The following is a 23,635-nucleotide window of genomic DNA, read 5'->3' on the forward strand; positions in this document are numbered from 1 at the left end:
GTACCGGATTTTCCGCCCGCGCGTGCGCAGTATCCTGCAGACCCGGAGTTGCGTTTAAATGAGCGACAGAGAGTTCTGGTGAGTTTGTTTGTTAGTTTAAAACCCGGATGTCGTAGTCTCACGGCCTTTTGTCCTTCACACGTGGGTTACGGGGGTCTCTGCGGACGTTCTAGGTACCGCCCCCATTTTCCCGTCCCCAGTGTGTCCTCGCATCGCCGTGAGAAGGTCTGAGGTCCGTTAGCTTAGCTGCCGGGTCCCTGGGGCCCACGTCCGCTTTCTGTTAGCATCGTTCTAGGGTCTAAGTCCGTCTCTGGCAGTTCTGCCTTCTAACTTGTAGAGACCGCTGCCTAAAGTCCTACATTGCCCAACCCTTAGGTCCCTGATCCACGAAGAGGTGAAACAGGCTCTATTCTGTATGGAGTTTGGTCAGGGTCTCGCCTAAGGTTTGAAGGGGAGGGTCAGCCTAGAAAGCGTGGTTTTCACAGGAAGGGCCGCGAATTCTGAAGAAAAGAATACAACTAAAAACACCTCGTTTGATTCTGTGTTCCAGAATCCCTGCTGTGTCAGTGGCCGTGGAGGATTGTGATTTGTACCTGTTGAGATCCTCCCTCTGTGTGGGGCTGTGTTGCAGGGAGCTCGCTGTGGTTTTCTAAGTATTGAACAGCCTATTTACAAAACTCGGGTCACTTCCCAAGATTGATCTTACCTGAGAAGGAAGACCAGAGGAGAAGGAAACAAGGAGTCAGAAATGACTTGTTCCCAGGTAAGAGGCATAGTCCGTGTTTGTTCTGTCTCTCTTTCCTGAAATGCTGTTTCTCTGGACTTGATAAGCTCCTTGACTTCTGAACGGGTTTGTTGGAACCTACCCATAGTCATCATCCCAAGGGACCCATTGCCCTCCTGGCATATCGGTGCGACAGAAGACAGAGTATTGCCAGGCAGAGAAGCTCACTCAAGCTTTTAAGTCCCGAGTTTTTATTGGGCTTTAGCTACATAGGTGGGATTGATAACATCTCCAGCATTCTCCCCTCCTTAGAGCTTGGGCTAATCAGCCCACTTGGCTCAAAGCCCCAAATCTCTAGTCACTTCGTTGGTCTTTGTGAAATGCCCAGCCTCACAACCTGAGTCATCTCATTATTAAACTAGGAGCCGACCGTAGGTCATGTTGCTAGCATAAATTATCAGGGCTCACGGAGAGTAATAAAGCTACTTCAGTCACTAAGGAAATTCCGAGAGAGAAAAAAAAAAAAAAAAGTTAAATTCCAAGCGTAGTTAACAAACTTCCAGAACCTGGGGACCAAAGCCTGCTAAATTCTTTTTTTGTTGTTCTTTTGTTTTGGTATTTATTTAGTTTTGGCTATACTGGGATTTTTCTGATGGTCTTGGGCTTTCTCTGTTGTGATTAGGAGGGGCCACTATCTTGTTGTGGAGCTCTGGCTCTAAGGCACGGGTTCAGTCGTTGTATTAATCCCTGGCAGGCTCTGGAGGATGTGGGCTTCAGCAGTTGTGGCACACTAGCTTAGTTGCTCCGAGGCTTGTGGGATCTTCCCTGACCAGGGATGGAACCCGTGTCCTCTGCATTGACAGGGAAAGTTCTCACCAGTGGACCATCGGGCAAGCCCCTAAATTCTTTATTACACAACGCTGAAACCTAAATCTTTCCTTTATGCCCTTTGACTTTTTTTTCCCCCTCTGATTTTTGTTGTTACTTTGGAATACCTCACCTGTTGCAATATTAAAAAATATTTTGTTGTGCTTACATTCTATTTTATTGTTCAAAGTAATGTCTAAGTCTCTCTTTAGGTGAGCTTCTTTGGCTACATTGTAACTATTTTGCTTCATTTATTTTGAAGTTTTACTAGTCTATACAGTTATAACTTCATCTGTAATTTGGCAGAATTACAGATTTACAGATTGTAATTACAGAAATCTGTAATTTCCCTCTATTTACGTTTTTTTTCATTTTTAAATTCAAAATTATGTTGGCTCTCCTAGGTACAGCTGAGCCTTATACTTGAAATATCCATGTTTGTTTTGAGTTTCAGTTGTTCTGAATTTGGAGTCACTGAAGTCTTTATGTCACCACATCTTCCAAGTAAAACTTGTGATATTCAGACTTGATGTGCTTCAGTAAAGGGTTACAGTTTCTTCACATAGGTCTGGAAATGTGTTCTACATAGGTGTCATGGTATATTTGCTAATAAAATGTAGACTATTTCTCATATTGTGTTTTTGATCATTCTTACTAAAGAGAAAAAATTGTTTTCAGTGGTAAAGAATCCACCTGCCAATGCAGGAGAACTGGGTTTGATCCCCGGGTTAGGAAGGTCCCCTGGAGAAGGAAATGGCAACCCCCTCCAGTATTCTTGCCTGGGAAATCCCATGAACAGAGGAGTCTGGATGGCTACAGTCCATGGGGTCACAAAGTGTTAGATGTGATACATGTCACTTAACATGCATTCATGCACAATTTGTTGCCGGGAGCCAACACACGAGACCCTACCCCTAAAAAGGCCATAGGGGAGAAAACCTGACAGGCAAGGCGAATCAGGTTTTTAGGGGTTTCGAAAAAGTCAGCTCATGAAACCCTGCCCCTAACAAGGCTGTAAGGGAGAAAACCTGACGGGCAAGGCGAATCAGGTTTTCAGGGGTTTTCGAAAAGGCCAGCTCACGAGATCCCACCCATGACAAGGTCATGAGGAGAAGGCCTGACAGGCAAGGCAGATCAGGTTTTCAGGGATTTCGAAAAGCTGCCCCTGGCTCTCACCTTAAAAGATGATATCTGTCTTTCTGATGCCTGCCTCAATGGACTACTCCCTAATTTCTCTGACACAGGCAGGAAGGCCTTCCCCGATCTCTTCCCAAATAAGAATCAATTTAGAACTTTAATCAATAAGTTTCCCAGGTGGTGGTATTTTATGAGATTATTTAGGGTGGAAAGGAGTGTTTTAATTTAAAACTCCTTTACTGGTAGTTTTGTTAGCCAAATGCATTTATGCGCTTGGTACTAATATGCATGATTGCTTATAATATCCTAATCATAAAATAGCATAAAGAACCTGATTATATAAAAGCCCCAATAGATATAGAGCCCTTTTAAGGGGTATAGGAGTCCTATTAGAAAACATAAGAAAATTATTCTATAGGTGGTTATTGGGTTGTGATTTGCTTGCTATGTTTTGCTTGCTGTATTTTTGCCTTTAATGTGCTAAGGTTGTGTTATAAAAACCATTGTTAATATAGGTAAAGATCTAGGGAAATAAGAACTTAGCCTAGTGTGGTAACAATGACATGGTTGTTCATTGTCAGCCAGGAGTACTAGGCAGAAGCTGCCTCACTGAAGCCGCAGAGTCTGTATGGGGTAAACTTCTTAGATAAATGCAACTGACAACTTTTGCAGAAAGATTAATTTTTGTATTAACAAGAATATAATTGTACTCTGTACTACTTCCCTATGACCCTGTTACCTTTCAGTTAAGGTCACCATAAAAACGGAAAATAGGTTTACAATCACCTGACCTGCATAAAATGTTAATAGCCTCAAGGCCAGAAGATCATGTGCTAAAAATTACTATAGAATTAGAAAGCAAAAAAAATCCTGCTTTTCCTAAAAATCAAAATGATGTAATGCTAATCCTGTGTAATCATGAGTAAGCATCTTGTACCTTGAAAACGTTCTGTGAAAGGGTATAAAACCGGTTGTCAAAAAGTAAAACACAGACTTGGCCCTATCAAGGCTAGTCTCACGTCTCTCTCTCCCCGACGCCGTTCATCCTGAGGGTACTCCCTGGATCCTACCGAGGCTGGACTCCGGCAATTTGTAAATGCTTGTTTTACCATAAATTCTAAAATACATGAGTTTTTTTTTTTTTTTTTTTTTTTTTTTAAGAAAGGTGGATTAAAAATGTTTGTTCCAAAAGATCTGTTACTTACGGAAGGTTGCTTTTACCTGAAGTGTGTTTATGTGTGTATCTGTGTGTGCAGGCAGAAACCTAGGGCTTATTTAAAAGCCATCATCATTTCATGAAGATTTGTATTGATTCTAACCTTTGAAAACTGTTCTTACATATTTTCCATGGCCTTCAATTGTTTCATTTTAGTGAAATGAATATATAGTTCCATTTTAATAGATGTATGCATGGAAATGTTCATATGATTTGATCAGTTATTTTTCTTGTATTCTTTACAGTTAGAGAAACTTCTGTGAACTTTCTTTAGAGTTGTCCCTATGTATTCGTCTCTGTGTTATTAAAGTTTAGAGTACATAAAGTGACATAAATTTAAGCTGTTTAAGGTATGTTTGCTACATATTTGCAAAAAGGTGGAAAAGCAACATAATTGGAAGACTCTGTCAAAACTCTCAGAAAGATATATAGTATATCCTAAATAGTTAAAATGATTGTTGCTACTGAGGATGCTCTCATATTTGAACTGTAAAATGTGTAAAACACTTGAAGTTCAAAAGTAAGCATGAATGCTTACCTGACTATTGTATTTGGTTAATATTCAAAATGGTCATTCATGGAGCAGAATTTTGAACACCACTAGTGAAAAGAAGCTTGTTAACAATACTAAGAAAAAAGTTAAGCTTGCTAAAAGAAATGGCACATTTGTCCCACTCAAGAACTCTTGGGTCAGAGTATACTTTTTAGAAATATTCCCTGTTTCCTTGACAGACAGTTCATCCTGTGTCATACAAATACAACACTCAAAAATAAATATGCCAATATTGTTCTTATTATTTTGTCATTTCTTTTCCAGATCAGAATAGTTTCTGAAATGGTTTGTGGGTCATTTCTCATCTTTTTTTGGCTTAGGATTACGGTAGAAAATATTGCTGTGTAAAAGTCATATTATACTCTAACACCAGTTCAGTCCTACTCCCAGGACTGAGATAATGAGATGAATCGCATGCATGGATTTCTTTCAGTAAACTCTTTCTCTTCAGTAAATCTGCCTAGTCAGGACCATCCCTCTTGAGATACGGGTTTTCTTCTGACCTTATGACCAATGTTAATTCCTTGTTTCCTTGGTAATGGTTACTATATGTTTGGTTTTCTGATCTTTATTATTGTCAAAGAAATTCCTTAACAGCCTGTATATGCTCACACAAAGATCATTAAAACGCCCTTGTTCCATCAGAGCTTGGGTCCCTCTGTCTTTCTTTCTCTCTCTCTCTCACTCTCTCTCTCAGTCTAATTCTCTGGAGCATGGAAACCTGCCAAGCTCACTTTCTCACCCGGGCTTTCAAGACTTCCTCGAGAGGATGCCCTGTGCCTTCGTGAGTGGTACAATTCCTGTGTCAAGGGCTTTATAGGTTCTCTGCATAAACCAGGGAATATCAGCCTCTTTCTGTCTTTTGCTTTCTTATTGTCGACTCCGGACCACCAGGTTCCGGGCCATTAAAGGATCAGAGAAGTCATATATGAAGTGAAATTTGCTTACAACACATTTTTAAAATATTTATTTATTTGGCTGCACTGGATCTTCTTGTGGCAGGTAGGATCTTCAGTCATCCTTGTAATTTTCGGGTTCTTTGGTTGTGACATGTAAACTCTTAGCTACAGCACGTGAGATCTAGTTTGCTGATCAGAGAAAGAACCAGAGCTCTGTGCATTGGGAGCTCAGGATCTTAGTCACTGGATCATCACAGAGTTCCTGAACTAACATTTCTTAATGATAGATTCAGGTCATAGTTTCCATATAGTGCCAAAATACCCATGCAGTGATAATACATTCCTCCATGTACTTCTTACCCCATGACTCATGTTCACTGCTTTAGGTGTTTATGTGAGATTCCCATGCTATGAATTTGTTGTTTCCATTTGACTTGAACAAGTGTCTTGTAAAGAATAAGTGAGGGATGTGCCTACACTCTCACAATTAATGGCATAACTCCATGTCTTCTTACTTTCTTTCTGCTTTGGAAGATGAACACTCAGGTGTGTTTAGCAGAGATGCTAGGTTTTGGGAGTGGGGGTTTTCATCCCAAGCCCAGGTCTGATCTTTTCCAGTACACTCCATGCTCACATCACAGAGTCTCATCACAGTTTTGTATTTTCCAAAATGTTTACAAGAATCTAATTAGTCCTAATCTATGCTCAACTGTATTAAAATTAAAATACAGTTTAGTGCAAATAAAGAATATCATCCTCTCACATTATGTACTTTTAATCCATTCAAAATTACCTGAGTTTAGTGACATGAAACTTTTTCTCTCTTCCTCCTAATGAGCATATAGCCCCATTTGAGTGTATGTCTGTACTCAGTGGAGATGAGTTTGAGTAGGCTCCTAGAGTGGGTGATGGACAGGGAGACCTGGCGTGCTGTGGGCCATGGGATCGCAAAGAGTCGGACCTGACTGAGCAACTGAACTGAACTGTATGTATGAAAATATTAACATGACTTGATCAATTTTTTCTTCTTGTTTTTTGAAGAACTTCTGGGGAAGGGAATGACTACCCATTCCAGTATTCCTGCTTAGGGATTTCTTGGACAGAGGAATCTGGTCAGTTAGAGTCCATGGGGTCACAGAGAATGAGACAGGACTGAGTGACTAAACCTTTTCTTGTCTTTAGTATTCTTTACAGTTACAGAAAATTCTATCAACTTTTTTCAGTGTTGTCTCTGTGAATCTCTCTGTGTTTTATTAGCTAAAGTCTAAAGTACATAAACTAAAGTTTAAGTTCTGCCATTTAATGGCTGTTTGTTAAAATATGTGCCAAAAAGTACAAGAGCAACTTTACTGATTTTTAGTTATTTCTCTTGTCCTTTCAAGACTCTGATAAAAACCATCAGAAAGATATAGAGTATATACTAAATAGTTAAAATGATTCTTTCTGCCAAGGTTCTGGTTACCCCGAGAGTGAAGAGCAGATAAAACCAAGGAAGGTCTTAGAATGCAGAAACTAAAAAAACAGACCCTTACTGTCTCATGTCTGGAAATTCTTTTCCAACTCGCACCCAGACCATGACATTTTTGGTGGCTTGTTTGGGGACTTAGAGTCTCTTCCCCGCCTCCTCGCTTCTCCTTCCTCATAGGGACCCTCTGCCAACAGCAAGTGCTGTGGCAGCAGCTGAGGCACTCTGGCCAGGGTTACCCTCTGGTGTGTTGTAAAGGCCTCACTGCCACTGCACCCCAAGTAGCTGCCGCTTGAATGGGTGAGGGTCTCTCCTTTGCCTTTCTTGCAAGTGAGGACTGTGCGAACCAATATTGTGTGGGCGCAGGTCAGACACATAAAAGCCACTAGGGCGCCTGCCCCAGAAAGACTCCCATGTGAGGATGGGGGGACAGAGAACGGATCAGGCCACAAGGGCATCCGCCCCCAGCAAGACAACTTCCGTCCACCATGTCAGGCGCATAGTGGTTGAAGCAAAACAGAGACCATTGTCCCGGGCCACCGCCTCCTGGATGTATTGCAAGGCGGATTCCTCAGGCTTCTTCCCCGTCACTGTCACTTCTCTCCCTTCTGGTCTGGATTGGTTTACGGGAGCCTGGGTGTTGCCTCTGAGCCATCCCAAGCGTGCCTTCCCCGTTTCAGGGAGTCACCAAACGGTGAGTCTCCTGGTTGCTCCCGGGCATCTCTGTCTTTCTCTGCCCGTGTCGCCTGGTGGCTTCGCTGCAGGGCTCTCTCAGGTCTCGTCTCACTGTTGGACGCGACTGCTGGGCCGCGCGGCCATTTTGTGCGTCAGTCGCAGGGAGAGACGACTGGGGAAAAGGGCCGCCTTCCTGTCAGCCAGTGACTCGGTTCGCCCCTTCTGTGGTAGGTGGGCTAAGCGTGGGTTCTCTCTCATCCCAGGACGCTCTCTCATACTCAACCCTTGGCTCCATTCTCAGAAACTGGGAAATGTTGACCCTCCAAAAGGCCCGGCTCCTACACAAACGGGGGTCCCCCAGAAATGGCCTCTGACTGGCACACCAGGTTTTGCCAAAGGACGGGAAACGACTCAAATTTCCTTGCGTTCTGTTGCCTCCCTGTCTCCTGTCCCCTCTGTCTGTCTCTCTCAGTTTTCCTAGATGACCCCTACTCGACCTTTCATATCCACATGATCTCTAGGAAAAGATTCTGAGGTTCCCTTTGGTCCAGGTCTTTCTCCTATATTCCAAAGCCTGAAGGATCAAAAGCTGTCCTATCATTCTAAAGAATCCCCTTCTAAGGAAGCTTATCTCTCAGGTGGAGAGGGAAGCAAGCTTCCCCCACTCCTGAACATTCTAAAGAATTCCCTTCTGACTACTCCTGTTTCTCAGGGCTGGGAAGGACCAAGCTTCCCCCACTCCTGCAAATTCCCTTAATCCTTCAGATTCTCCTCATGGGACAAAGACCTCAGTTCCCACCAGAGGGACAGTCCAAAATTTTTATCAGCTGAAATACCCCTGATATCAGAGTCAATTTGAGCATTATTTGGTCTATATTTTAGCTATAAAACTAAGAGTACGGAAACGAATAATGGCGTTTTGACACAGGATGACCCTGATATTCTTTAGACTCTGGAGAAAACTGGTTAAAATGAAATTTTCTTTCCCTTGGAAACTGCAAAACCCTTTCTTTTTGCATATGCATTTAAAACCAACTAGCTTGTTAAAAGGCCTGCCTAGGGAAAAGGTTGAAGTTAACCATTTCCTAGTCCTTGAAATACACTGCCCACTTTGCCTGAGACCTCACTTAGCCTTGGACAAATCAAAACATCAGGCAAACAAACAAGCAAACAAAAAAGGGTCAAAGAGATGTTTTAACTCTCAGGCAGGAAACTATGAGGTCTCTGTCTGTTTGTCTGTTTGGATTTATGTATGTCTCAGTGTGCGCTCTTTTTTTTTTTTTTTTCATAATATTGCTGAAGTTGTAAATGAGTTCTAATTTAATTGGCCTAAAGGAAAGTAAGCGCTTAGAAATCAGACAATTCTAACTACAAGAGAAATTAGCCTAAATGAATTTCAGATTCACGTGAACTGGGAAATATTCAATATTAAATATGGAGTATTAATGTTTGTTTGCTAATCTAATGTAGATATGTCTAAGACTCATTAAGCAAAGTATTTTCATTGCCCCTAGGTTTATTATAAGTTAAATGTTGTTTTATTTTTTTATCTGTTATAAGTTTGTCAGCCAGGAAAGTACCTCTAGGAGAGGAAAAGAAAAAAAAACGTCAAAGAAAATGTAAAAGAGATATGAGCTTTCAGAGAAACTCTTTAAGAATAATTATTCTTTAGAAATGTATGTCTAAAACATCCGCTAGATTGTGGTAACCTGAATTTCTAGGGCTGTGCCAAACTAAGTGATGGAAGTTTATTGAATAGCTAAGTCATTTCCAAATAAAAGAAGATTCTGAAACATTCATTACTAAGGAGTAACCTCATCTTACTAGAGATTTTGGACTATTCATGAATAATGCTTGATGCCATCGTGAGATGTTCTCTAGAATTTTTTTTTTCTAGAAATTATCACTAGTATTTATGTTCACCAATGTATAGAATGCTTAAGTTCTTGGTTGCTTAAGGAAAGTAGGATGTATATTTTCAGTAAAGAAGGTATGAGGAATGAAATTACATTTTATGAAGGGAAAAGGAAGTAGATCTGACTTACAGGTGGCTGTTTCAGGGTGGGAGAACAAAGTAATGGGTACAGAGGTGATAAGAAGGTTTCATGGAAGTTGGGCCCCAAGGGAAGAGTTTTGTTCATAAATACAAGTTTTCTTGAGATGTTGGGCTGCCTTTGACGATGGATTTTAAGTTTCTTTACCTCTGAAGTGATCTGTTCTATGTTTACCTTTGAAATCTTCTTTGTTACTTTGGCTAAGTGAATATAATGTTTCCAAGTGGTCTATGTGATTTTATCTGACTTGAGTGTTATAACCCCTTTTGATATTTGTCAACAAAACTTCCTAAATAACTTGACTTCTAGCTGAAACTGAAATTCTTCAGAGGGTCCCTGAGACATCCCAGGGAGCTGTTAAACTACCTGGGTTCATTGGACATGTTAAATTATATGGGAAGTACTGCTGAAGGGGTGATAAATCTTCTCAGATTATACTATATGGTGGATGTTACTAATATAGATATTCTAAAATTATGTGGAGTTCATATAGATCTGATATGCCCTAATAAAATGTGGTCAACTATAAGTCTAGTTATCCTGTTAAAGTGTTACAAGTCATAGCAATGACCAAGCTACCTTGTCAATTGCAGTTTAATCAGATTTAAACATGCCTTCTATGGTTTCACTCTGATGCCTTTGTAAGAATACTGCTACTTCATGATTTATGGAAAAGATTTTTCTAAGGTTAACCGATCAACAAGCTTTGTTTGCTATCTGGTAAGCTGGTACCAGACTGAAATTTAGTCTACTCTCATCCTAATAGAACAGAGTTTTCTTAGAATGCAGCTTTCAAGAAGACATTATGAATTTCTTTGCCTTTAAGTCATTTATATTCATTTTTAAAATCTTTTGTTACTTTGGTAAAGTAAATAAGCATTACTTAAAGATTATGGTACATGTAGACAAAGCTCATTCTTCTTGTAAAAAAATAACCCCTCATGGTTAGACTTTTGCCATCCTCATGTCCTTAAAACATGGCCATAGCCTGCTCCTGAATCACGGAATTAAAAATGGGTAAACAATAGATGTAAATCAAAGAGTCAGTGCTGTGGGAAATCCAAGATGGCTGCCTGACTTTTCCCAGCTCCCTGACAAACCTCATTTTTATTTAATGGGTTAAAGCCTTCCCTGGCTACCTGGTTAATGCCCTCATGAAGAAAAAACTTGTTTCACTGAATATTAAGTTTTGTTCATTGTTAAACTAAATTTCTAGTTTTGTTAATTAAAGTCTAGTGTTTACTAAGACTCACTTCTGAGACAGTTCCTTGTTATGTTATATTTCTAAAAGATTTAATTAAGTTATTAAAAAGGACACTATAAGTTTGTTTCTAAAGCTAATCTCAATAAGCTGTCTTCAGATAAAGATTAGATGCTCCATGATATACAACCAGGAGATTAACACCTGGCTATAGTCATTTAAGAAATGAAGTCAGATGACCTGGGGTATACTGCTCTACCTAATGAAAGTTCTTGACTTACCATTCTTACTTATGACCTGACTACTAACTGCTAGCTATAGCTATATTATTTTCTATGTTGCTTGTTTCAGAAGATTGTTTCTTAGGTTACTAAGTCTGTGACTGAGCCTGTGATAAAATGTTGATATGCAGTTCCATATGCTATTAATTGTTGTAATAATGTAACTCTAGATATGGGAAGAAGCAACAAGAGGGAATATTTTCTGGGACCAAGAGGCTAGTAAGACAGGTATGATCCAAAGACTTTTGCTACTCACAAGGCCTGCTCTAGAAACAGCACATTGAGTGGCTTATCAATGGAACCTTCCCTAGGCCTGGGAATGAGCCTTCCCAGTGCCACTGGACACAATGGCTAAGAAGTGCCCCCAAAGCATGGTCGAATATGTGGCTACAAAGTGACCCTGCTGACAGGACTCTGCCAGCTGTCTCTACAAAGATGACATCATGACCACTGCAAGCTCCTGACTTTCAACACCCCCCAAAAGGAGTTCAGAGTAGAGATCAGAAATAAGGCACTCTGAGCTCCGGGAAAAACCCAGAAGAACTGGCCTTCTGATAGTCAGATACTTTCAGGTAAAGATTTTATGAGGCCAAATTCTTGCTTCTTCTTGTACTTAGAGAAACACTAACGTCACGAACCAATGTCCAGTCCTGGTTCTCCTGGCTAGCCCATGAGCAGCTTTTCTACTTCTTCTCATCTTTGGGTCATGTACCTTTAACTTTCTTGTAAAGTTTGTTTCTTCTAAAATACCACAAATGTCCAAGTGGTCATGCAAGAATATTTCCTAGCCAACACCTAGACAATGCTGAAACAAGTCACCTTATCATTCCATGGACTCTCATCGCCCTCCATATATGCACCCTGACAGAGTAGGCAAAGGGAACTCAGATTCCCATGACACCCCTGCTCAGCCTGAGAAAGCCCGAGCGGTCATTGCCCCTTTTTCCTTGAAACTGGAATCCCAAATGTGTGAGAAGAGAAATGGGTAGATAGTTAGACATGAACAGGGTATCAACAAGGGCCAAAGAAATGGCCCTAAAAATAAAGAGAGGGAGGTATGTGGCAACCCAGGGACAAAAGAGTAGATAAAACCAAGGAGGGTCTTGGAATGCAGGAATGGAAAAACAAGATCCCTTAGCATCTTTCCCTTCCCCATGTTGTAACTATTGATGAATTTCAGGTCCTCCTGAGCAGCATAAACTGTCTCCCTTCCTACCCCATAAGAAGAATGTATTTTTCTTATTCTGCCCCCCACCTAGTATATGTGCCTCATCCATTCAGCAAATGATCCACAAGACCCCTATCCCACTCCTTGTACCCTGGCTATGAAAGTGGACTGAGGACCCCTGTTCAACATCCGTTCTCATTTGAGCTGGCCTGCTGTTCTAACAGCGTCCCCATTCTAATAAACTTTATTTCCCTCTCATTTTGTCTCATGTCTGGAAATTCTTTTCCAACCCGAGCCCAGACCACAAGAAAGGTCACTATCCTCTTCAGTTCAGTTTAGTCGCTCAGTCGTGTCTGATTGTCTGTGACCCCATGATCGCAGCACCACAGGCTTCCCTGTCCATGACCAGCTCCCGGAACTTACTTAAACTCATGTCCGTCGAGTCGGTGATGTCATCCAGCCATCTCATCCTCTGTCATCCCCTTCTCCCCCTGCCCCCAGTCCCTCCCAGCATCAGGGTCTTTTCCAATGAGTCAACTCTTGACATGAGGTGGCCAAAGTATTGCAGTTTCAGCTTCAGCATCAGTCCTTCCAGTGAACACCCAGGACTGATCTCCTTTAGGATGGACTGCTTGGATCTCCTTGCAGTCCAAGGGACTCTCAAGAGTCTTCTCCAACACCACAGTTCCAAAGCAATAATTCTTCAGTGCTCAGCTTTCTTCACAGTCCAACTCTCACATCCATACATGACCACTGGAAAAACCATAGTGTTGACTAGACGGACCTTTGTTGGCAAAGTAATGTCTATGCTTTTTAATATGTTATCTAGGTTGGTCATAACTTTCCTTCCAAGGACTAAGCATCTTTTAATTTACTATCCTATTCGAGCTACTAAAATCTGTAAAACAGTTTAAGTTCCAACTTAAGTGTGAATTCTTACCTTACTATTCTATTTCCTTGCGGTTCAAAATCGTCATTCATCGAGCAGAATTTTCAACATTGCTAACTCAAATAACCTTGCTAAATAAAAAATAAAATAAAATAATAAATTAAAAAAACAATAAATAAATAATAAAAATGTGGCACTTTGGCCCCACTTCAGAACTCTTGTCTCAGAATACACTTAAAAAATTTTTTTCCTGTTTCTTTGGTAAACAATTTATCCTATGTCACACGAGTAGAACACTGAAAAATAAATATGCTAAAGTTGCCCTGATGATTTTATAATTTCTCTTCTAGATGAGAATACTTTCTCTAATGGCTTGTGGATCATAACTCATCCTCTTTTCTTCACATTAGAAGTTGGGTAGTAAGGATTACTGTGTAAAAAATATATTTTGTAATACCAGCCAAGCCATTACTTCACGACCAGGTCTCTGAACTTGCTGTTTTCACCTTGGGTCTCATTAGGAGGTCTTCCCACGGCCACATGGCACCTGTACTTTGTATTTCAGGGACGGCTGACATTCCGGGATGTGGCCATAGACTTCACTCAAGAGGAGTGGGAATGCCTGGACCTCGGTCAGCGGGAATTGTACAGGGACGTGATGTTAGAGAATTACGGGAACCTGGCCTCCTTGGGTGAGAACTGCCATCCAGAATCCCTTATCCACCCACTGGGTTTTTGTTCTGTCATTCCAAGAATGTTTTCTGACATTTTCTGCTTCCCACAGTAGTTCCAGATCTCTGCTTCTAGGGGAAAATGGGTATTTGTGAGTTTAGGAAGAAAAGTGATGATTTATGATGACTGGTTATGCTGGTGACGTTTTTCTTCCTTCCGCCTTCCTTCTAGGTTAGTGGTAATTGTGTAAGTTCTGTGGCCTTAAATAGTTGTACCCTCTCTTAATTTCACATCAATTCTAAGTACATTTGCGTTAGTACTACTTGACCGGAATCTCAGGATCTGATTGTTAGGTGTTTGTTAGTATTGTATAGCGGCTTTGAATAGAGTATTTCAGGAAAAGTTTTCTAGGACAAAATGCGTTGTCGTCTCATCTGAATACATATTGGATTCGATACTGATGAATCTCTACCAACACAAATTTTCCTTTCTCTGATCAACAGGGCTTGTCTCTAAGCTGGACCTGGTCGCCTTTCTGGAGCAATTGAAGGCTCCCAGGAATATAAGGAGAATGGAGACAGCAACCAGTTATCTAGGTAGGTATGAATGGATGGAGATGAAGACTCAGATGAGTGGTCCAAGGAGCAGCGAGGAACTCATCCTTCGTCACATGACTTTGGATGATTTGCTTCAATGGAAATGGTTTTTGAAAACCTGAGTTTGTTTCTGCTACTGTCATAGAAATGTATCACTTGCCCCATTCTGTCTCTTAAATCATTCATGAGTTTATCTCCAGTGATTACTTTTCTCCATCACAGTGTGAACTAAAAGTCTCCTCTTGGCTTGTGACAAACTGCATTCATAAGTTGCTCTTCGGGGGCCCTAGGAAAACTGCCCTTTTCCGAGTAACTATGTGACAGTCCTTTTCAAGTTTCCTTCTACCTCTAGACAGAAATGTGAGAGTGGAGTGGTAGGCAAACTGCCAAACTTCTAGGAATACTGGGAATAGGTTTCTGTCCTCTGGTTATAATTTCCTATCCACTGGGAGCGACACATAGGACCTTCAAAATAAATTTCAAATTCAAGTAATTTTTCACTGCAGAAAGCAAAACCTCATGAAAATGAAAGAATGTACGTCTCAGGTTGACTTCAAAGATTCTCTTTTACTTTTATGATCTCATATTAAATATCTTTAGTGTATTTGATCCAATTATAACTTGCTAAAATACTTTATTATATTCTTTTACCTCATGGAATTTTCAAATAAATTGACATAAACTCTTAGCACATGTTGCACTATACTGTTAATGGTTGATTCAAACTATGACAATTTTTAGGTTATATAAAGAAATCTTCATTAAAAGTTCTAAATGAGGGTGGGATGTTTCAAAAGAACAGCATGTAAATTATCTATGGTGAAACAAATCACTAGCCCAGGTGAGATGCATGAGACGAGTGCTCGGGCCTGGTGCACTGGGAGGACCCAGAGGAGTCGGGTGGAGAGGGAGGTGGGAGGGGGGATCGGGATGGGGAATACGTGTAACTCTATGGCTGATTCGTGTCAATGTATGACAAAACCCACTGAAATATTGTGAAGTAATTGGCCTCCAACTAATAAAATAAAATTAAAAAAAAAAAGTTCTAAATGGAATATAGCTGTTTTCCAATTGTGTGCTCTTACACAGCAAAGAGAATCAATTATACCTATCAGTCAGTTCGGTTCCGTCACTCAGTTGAGTCTGAGTCTGCAATCCATGGTCTGCAGCAAGCTAGGCTTCCCTGTCCATCACCAACTCCCAGAGCCTGCTCAAACTCTAGGCCATTGAGTCAGTGATGCCATCCAATTATATCATCCTCTATTGTCCCCTTCTCCTCTCATCTTCAGTCTTTCCCAGAATCAGGGTCTTTCTTAGTGGGTCAGTTCTTCGCATCAGGTGGCCAAAGTATTAGAGCTTCAACTTCACCATGTGGTTCCAATGAGTATCCAGGACTGATTTCCTTTAGGATGAGTGGTGTGATCTTCTTTTAGTCCAAGGGACTCTCACGAATCTCCCACAACACAGTTTAACAGCATCAATTCTTCTGCCCTCAGCTTTCTTCATGGTCCAACTCTCACATCCATACATGACTACTAGAAAAACCATAGCTTTGACAACATGGACCTTTTTCAGCAACGTAATGTTTCTGCTTTTTAATATGCTCCCTAGGTTGGTCATAGCTTTTCTTCCAAGGAGCAAGCGTCTTTTACTTTCATGACTATAGTCACCATCTGCAGTGATTTTGGAACCCAAGAAAAAATAAAGTCTGTCACTGTTTCCATTGTTTCTCCCACTGTTTGCATGAAAGGGTATGACCGGTACCATGATCTTCATTTTTTGAAGGTTGCGTTTGAAGCCAGCTTTTGTACCCTCTTCTTTCAGTTTCATCAAGAGACTCCTCAGTTCCTCTTTGTTTTCTGCTATAAGGGTGGTGTCATCTGTATATCTGAGATTATGGATATTTCTCCCTGAAATCTTGATTCCAATTAGTGCTCCATCCAACCCGGAATGTTGCATGATATGCTGTACATATAACTTAAATAAGCAGAGTGACAATATACAGCCCTGACGTACTCCTTTCCCAATTTGGAATCCGTCTGTTGTCACATGTCCAGTTCTCACTGTTGCCTCTTGACATGCATACGAATTTCTCAGGAGGCAGGCAAGGTAGTCTGGTGTTTCCATCTCTTTAAGAATTTTCTACAGTTTCTTGTGATCCTCACAATCAATGGCTGTGGTGTAGCCAATAAAGCAGATGTAATTGTTTTTCCAGAACACTCTTGCTTTTTATGTGATGCAAGGGATGATGGCAATTTGATCTCTGGTTCCTCTTCCGTTGCTAAATCCAGCTTGAACATCTGGAAGCTCTCAGTTCTCACACTGTTAAAGCCTCGCTTGGAGAATTTTGAACCTTTGCTATTGTTTGAAATAAGGGAAATTGTGTAATAGTTTGAGTGTTCTTTGGCATTGCCTTTCTTTGTGATTGGAATGAAAACTGACCTCTTCCTGTCCTGAGGCCACTGCTGAGTTTTAAAATTTGCTGGCTTATTTAGTGCAGAACTTTAGCATTATCCTCTTTTAGGCCTTGAAATAGCTCAGCTGGAGTTCCATCACCTGCAGTGGCTTTGATGGTCGTCATGCCTTCTAAGGCCGACTTGACTTTGGACGCCAGGATGTCTGTTCCTAGCTGAGTGATCACACCATCGTGGTTATCTCGGTCATTAAGATCTTTTTTGTATAGTTCTTCCATGTATTCTCGCCAACTTGTCTTAATATCTTCTGCTGCTTTTAGGTCCATCCCGTTTCTGTCCTTTACTGTTCCCATCTTTGCTTGAAATATTCCTGGTGCCTCTAATTTTCTTAAAGAGATCTCTAGTCTTTACCGTTCTATTGATTTCCTTCCTATTTAGGTCTCCACAGAGCAATGAGTAGAGTTCCCTCTTTCAGTCATAGTTTTAAAGTCTCTCTTCTTATTTATTTCTTAAAACTAGTACTTTATTAAGTTTATCTTCTTTGTATTCAGCTAGTCTTTAACGTTTTATTGATTTCCTTCCCATTTAGGTCTCCACAGAGCAATGAGTAGAGTTCCCTCTTTCAGTCATAGTTTTAAAGTCTCTCTTCTTATTTATTTCTTAAAACTAGTACTTTATTAAGTTTATCTTCTTTGTATTCAGCTAGTCTTTACCGTTTTATTGATTTCCTTCCCATTTAGGTCTCCACAGAGCAATGAGTAGAGTTCCCTCTTTCAGTCATAGTTTTAAAGTCTCTCTTCTTATTTAATTTATTAAAACTAGTACTTTATTAAGTTTATCTTCTTTGTATTCAGCTTCCTCAGACACTGTCTTGTGTGCCCTCAGTTTCTGATTAGTTCTCTGTCACTATCATTTATGATTTTTAGACTGAAGCATCTAATAGACCATTCTCAGAAACATGTGAGGCAAGAGGTCGATTTACGAATTACTAGGCACCTAGGATTTGTGAAAGTGTTTTCTGTCTCCACTTAAGATGAATAAAAGCAGGAAGTAATCATTAGATTGCCTAACTCCTCTAATTTCAGTGTTGCTTAAAGGTTTTTATCTTGTTTCTTCCCCTATAACCTATTTCTTTGCCATCTCATTTTGTCCAGCTTCAGTTTGCGGTCTCTCTTTTGAAGGCTACAGGAACCTAGTTAGTCTTCCTTCTGGTGTCTGCACCTTGGTGGGTGAGGTTGGTCCAGAGGTTGGTGCCCTTATCCTCTTGATCTGGGCTTTGATTGCTGTTAACCGTGACCAGAGCCTGCTGTGGATATTCAGGGCTGTTTCCCCATTGTTCTGTGGTTGTTACTGCCCGCTCTCTGGTGGTGCCTGCTCCCAACATGGTGGAACAGAGCCCCCAGACCTGAATCTTAGCTGTGATTCTGATCTGTGTTGCGAGGCAGGTGGGACTGGAGCACCCGCACGTGGAGAAAAGTCACTATTACTTCTCTGGGGATCTTCACTCAGGGTGTGCTCTGGTTCCCCATCTCATGCGTTCTGCAGGCTCTCATGTGATGTAGTGTTGGCACTGCTCTTGGCCCCACCTTAACCATGGGCATGACGACACTTGGGCCTGGTGTCTCGCAGATGTTGTTTTCACAAGGTCAGCGGCATAGATTCAGTGAAGTCAGGTCCTGGGATTGCATTCAGCGTGGAGCTGGACCCTCTGGTGCTATGAGGCAGCTCAGGCTCTGTCCTGGCCCAGCCCCCTTGTGTGGGAGCCCACAGAGTCTACAGCAGCTAGAGCTACCCCTGCCTTGACTGAGAGAGCGCTGGTAGGTGATTCAGGTGCTCTGTAGGGGCTGAGGTTACACAGCCGGTCGTGGGTGTGAGACCGTGGCTTCTGTTGCAGCAGGGAGAGGTGTCAGCTTTTCTTCTTCATCCCTGGGGCTGAGCTGTGCTTTCAGCTCCATCTGAGCGTGTGGACAACTCACAGGTGTCTTCTTCTCAGCTGCCCCAAAGCGCAGGAGTCTGCTGATTGTGGAAGATGTAGATGGGGGAGGCCGTGCCTGGGGGCTCAAAAGTCCTACATGGTTGGAATTCTTCATAGTTCTGGGCGAGCAGGTCCAGCAGAAGGGACAAGGGATGCAATGGGCTTCTTCTTTGGGCATCACTCACTAATGCCCCTCTGCTCTCAGGTGGTTCAGGCTTCCACCACAAGCATCCCCTTTGCAGAGCTCTTCCCACAGCCCCATCCCTTCAGGATGTTTCCTCACAGCCAACCTCAATCCTCTGCCTTGATCTGCACTCCGAACCCCACATTTCAGCACCCAGCCCTTGTCTGCAGTGGTGGACATGCCTCTCAGGCTGGGTGGGCAGGGCAGGGGTCAGGACCCCGTGTGCAGGTCTCACCCTGTCCTGCTACCACACGCTGGTTGCCATGTTCTCTCCACAGAGAATGAGGCTCTGCTGTCCAAACTGAGTGCCCGACGAGGGGCTTCCCCGAATGTGGAGACCTCTTCTCACTTTCATCTCCCTGCAGGGTTGCAGGCCCCATTCCACTTCCTCTCCTCTTCCTTTTCCTTCTTTTTCTCTTGTCCTACCTGGCACAACAGGAATCTTTCTTGTTTCTTTAGATTTCGAGGGCTCCCTGCTAGCGTTCAGCTGGGCTCTGTGAGAATTGTTCCACTTCTCATTCATTTATGGAGAGAGAGATGATGTCCACATCTGCCTATGCCTCTGGCATCTTGATCCTTCGTCTCTGTTTTATTTTTAAACTAGCTAATGGTCATCAATTTTCTCTAAATCTTTGAAGGTATTCACTAAGAATAGCAAGTAAAATTACTTGTTATTTGGTATCTTTCAGCTGTGACTCCACAAGACAGCCAGGATTTGATGCTGAAGAATCCAACGTTAGAAGATGTATTCCCAAAAGCAAACCTAGGAATATGTCAAATATTTCACCTCAAAGTTATATTTAATTAAAGCCTGGGAATATACGAGAGTATATGAAAGACAGAGAGGATGCGTATATGGACATAAAGAAATGGAGCCAGTTACACAGAATGCTAACATTACTGCAAAAAGAAATGAGCAATGTGAGTCAAATTGGGAAGAACACCCACTTCAGTCTTCAACATCTGCCGAGACGTGTACGTGTTTAAGAAAAGATTTCCATCCCTTTTTGAAACATACATGTTCTCTAAAAGGAAACGTGGAAAATCTGGAAGGTAATCTAGTCTCTACTGCAAATCCTCGTTCAGACAATTCTGAACTTAGGCTTCGACTAAACATACATTCAAGCATGTCTGAACACCTACAATTTAACAGTGAGTGGGAAAGCACACTGTCTAATCATTTTGAGGGATCCGTGAGCAGGGGGTCATTTTTCTTCCCCCAACAAATATTTTCTCTCCATTCCAAGATATATAATGTTGATTACAATGGAAGAGATGCAACTCAACCATCATTGTTCAATACATATTGTGATAGGGTTAATACACAGCAACCTTGCATGTGCAATAAAATGAGTCAGACCTTAAGTAAGACCTCCAGCTCCAATAATTACAAGAGTATTTTTGATGGACTGAGAAGGTATTCAGGCAGTGAACCTGGGTATACGGTTGAAGGAGACTCCAAACTTAAGAAACATCAGGGACGTGAATCTTCAATCAAGGAATCTAAAAGTCATAAATGTAGAAATGCCTTTCGTCAAATGTCAGGTTTTTCTCTTGATAAGAGTACTTGTACTGAAAAGAGGACTTGTACTGAATATGGTAAGGTTTCTAGTCAGTCTTCAGAACTTATTCAACTGCAGACTGTTCAGAATCCACATAAAGAAAACAAGTGTAAAATATGTGGGAAAGTCTTTAGTAAGCCATCCAATCTAAATAAACATAGGAAAATTCATACAGGAAGGAAACCTTTCCAATGTACAGAATGTAGCAAAGCGTTTTAAAGGTCACTCAGTTCTTACTCAACATCAGCGAATTCATACTGGAGAGAAACCTTATACATGTACAGAATGTAGCAAAGCCTTTACTTACTATTCAAGTCTTATTCAACATTGGTGGATTCATACTGGAGAGAAACATAAATGTACAGAATGTAGCAAAGCCTTTGTCTGTTACTCACAATGAATGGATCATCAGCAAACTCATACTGGAGAGAAGCCTTATAAGAGTAAAGAATGTAACAAAGCCTTCCATAGTCACTCACTTCTCACTGGACATCAGCGAATTCATTCTGGGGAGAGACCTTATAAATGTAAAGAATGTAACAAAGCCTTTATTCAATACTCATCTCTAACCTACCATCAGGGAATTCATACTGGAGAGAGACCTTATAAATGTAAAGAATGTAGCAAAGCCTTTATCCGCTGCTCACATCTTACCCAACATCAGCAAATTCATACTGGAGAGAAAGCTCATCATTGTGCAGAGTGTGGCCAAACCTTTATTTGTCACTCAGAGTTAATTGCACATCATCGAATCCATAATGGGGAGAAACCATACAAATGTAAAGAATGTGGCAAAGTCTTTATTACGAATTCAGCCCTTACTCAACATCACCAAATTCATACCGGGGATAGACGTTATACATGTAGAGAATGTGGCAAGGCTTTTATTAAGGTTTCTAGTCTTACTAAACATCAGCGAATCCATACTGGGGAGAGACCATATTCATGTACCGAATGTGGCAAAGCCTTTGCTTACAACTCAACGCTTACTCAACATCGGCGAATTCATACTGGCAAGAGACCTCATAAACGTAAAGAATGTAACAAAGCCTTTCCTCATCTCTCACTTCTTACTCAGCATCAGCGAGTGCATGCCAGAGAGAGACCTTATAAGTGTACTGAATGTGGCAAAGCCTTTGGTCGCAACTCAACGCTTACTAAACATCAGCGAGTTCACACTGGAGAGAGACCTTATAAATGTACAGAATGTGGGAAGCCTTTAGTCAAAGTGCCCATCTCGCTAAACATCTGAGAAGACACTGGAGAGAAACCCTAGTAATGGAACATGTGATGGAATAGGTTTCCCTAAACATGCATCAGAAAACACAAGAGTTTATATAAGAAAGCTACGGAGATGATGTAACAAATATGTCGAAAGGTATTTAATCAAATGGTAAATCGAAATAAATATCAGGGATTACATACTATAAGGCATGTCATCCATCCTCTTTTCTGAAGTTTCTCTGAAGGAGAATGACTGTAGGGAGTACTCCATAGTTAAACACATAGAAAGTTAATATGTTAGCATGAATCGTGAGATGAAGGTTGATGGTTAGAACGTTCCAATTCTTAGCAATGCTTGTTCGTAACGACGTGAACTGAGAGTATTTGAAGTGAAAGTGACTCAGCACTCAAGTAATGTATACTATGCTTTGTTTCTGGTGTGTTTGCAAACCGAGGTTTTTGATGGTTTATTAAAGATTAGCCTTTTTATATTTGTGTTGCAACCATTTCTATCTATCCTCCATTAGAAGATGAAGGGTCCCATGATGTAAAATGGAGAGTGAGCATCTAAATGGAGGTGTCTGTCATTGATGTGAAATATCTGGAAGTTGCCATGATGTCAGTGCTCTTTTAATCTTTCCATGTATTAAAGGAAAACAGAACTTGCTGGTAGTTTCAATGGTAATATCCTTGATTTGTAAGAAGAACACAATGACAGTTCACTGCAATATTGATGTATCTTTATAATATCAACACAAGTCATGACTATTTCTTGACAGTGTTGAAATAAAGACAGCTTCTGTGACAACCTATAAATGTATTAGAAACCCTTCTTGGAAAAGGCATGGAGTTAGTGTACACCATGCTTGCTAAGTGCTTCCTAGGCTTTATTTGGTAAGCCGTAAAAATCACAAATCTCACATCATTATAACAGAAAGATGAATATCTCTCTCTGTACTTTTGATGTGTATTTAATCATGGATCATGCCGTGGATTGTAAAAGGTTTTATTTCAAATATGTGTTAAATTAATACATGGTTATTAATACCAGTGATTGGCTTTTAGTGTTTTGGTTGATTGTAATGAATGAAATGTTAACCCACCAGCAACAGTAACCTCTCCCACCTTACTTAAGGTTGTAGTGAGGAGACCACAACGAACTCTTTGGTAACACAGAGAGATGACATATGTGGAAATTACTTGGCTCACTGGCTTTAAACTTCTCATAACTTCATATATATTCCCTCATTTCTATGTTGTATCTCTTCTCCCATTTTTTAACAACTTAGATACTGTCATGGTTCTAATAAGAAGGATTATGCAGAGTATTGTTGACAGTTTCCCTAAACTGCTCCATGCTGTTGCTGCCTCAGCATCTGTCTGGGGAGCAGGTAACCTGCAGTTCCCTGAACTCACAGAAGGCAGTCCTGTGAGCACCTGCACTAGATGACCATCTTCCTTGAGATCAGCAGTCTTGCTGAACCTCAGGGTCTATTCACAGGCCCCCCTTCAATCACACTGAGAGAGTCAATTGCTAGGGAGGTTGCTAAGTCCGGGGGTCCTCAAGGAGAGAGGGATCTGGAATTCTCGAAAGAAAAAGCGTTTTTCTTTTTTACTCTACATTTCTGAGGATTATAACAATAATGTACCCTGCTTGATAACAGTCTCTGAAAAAAAAAAATTCTGGAGAATAATGTTATCTTAAAAGGTAAATTATTGGAGTGGGTCTAGTGAGGTCTTTACAACCTTCAGAAATTCTTTTGATTCCCTGTAATAGCTAATTAAAAGGATATAACTCCATTGCTAACACTAGTGAGGATGCATTCTTTCTGCCCCTTCTGATGTGTATGTCAAAAGCTTTCTCTGTCTCTTTTATACT

The 23,635-nt window shown here is 41.0% G+C and overlaps 1 protein-coding gene across 1 annotated transcript; it reads left to right on the top strand.

The window, feature by feature from the left end:
* On the top strand, positions 1 to 20,922 carry LOC136161711 (KRAB domain-containing protein 5-like). Its single transcript, XM_065926736.1, has 5 exons — positions 1 to 78; positions 551 to 763; positions 13,695 to 13,821; positions 14,305 to 14,397; positions 19,660 to 20,922. The coding sequence occupies exons 2-5, from the start codon at positions 749 to 751 to the stop codon at positions 19,776 to 19,778; spliced, it is 354 nt and encodes a 117-aa protein (XP_065782808.1). The 5' UTR covers positions 1 to 78; positions 551 to 748; the 3' UTR covers positions 19,779 to 20,922.
* The last annotated feature ends 2,713 nt before the right edge of the window (positions 20,923 to 23,635 follow it).

This window comes from Muntiacus reevesi, chromosome 2 (genome assembly GCF_963930625.1).
Source record: "Muntiacus reevesi chromosome 2, mMunRee1.1, whole genome shotgun sequence".
Lineage (NCBI taxonomy): Eukaryota > Metazoa > Chordata > Mammalia > Artiodactyla > Cervidae > Muntiacus > Muntiacus reevesi.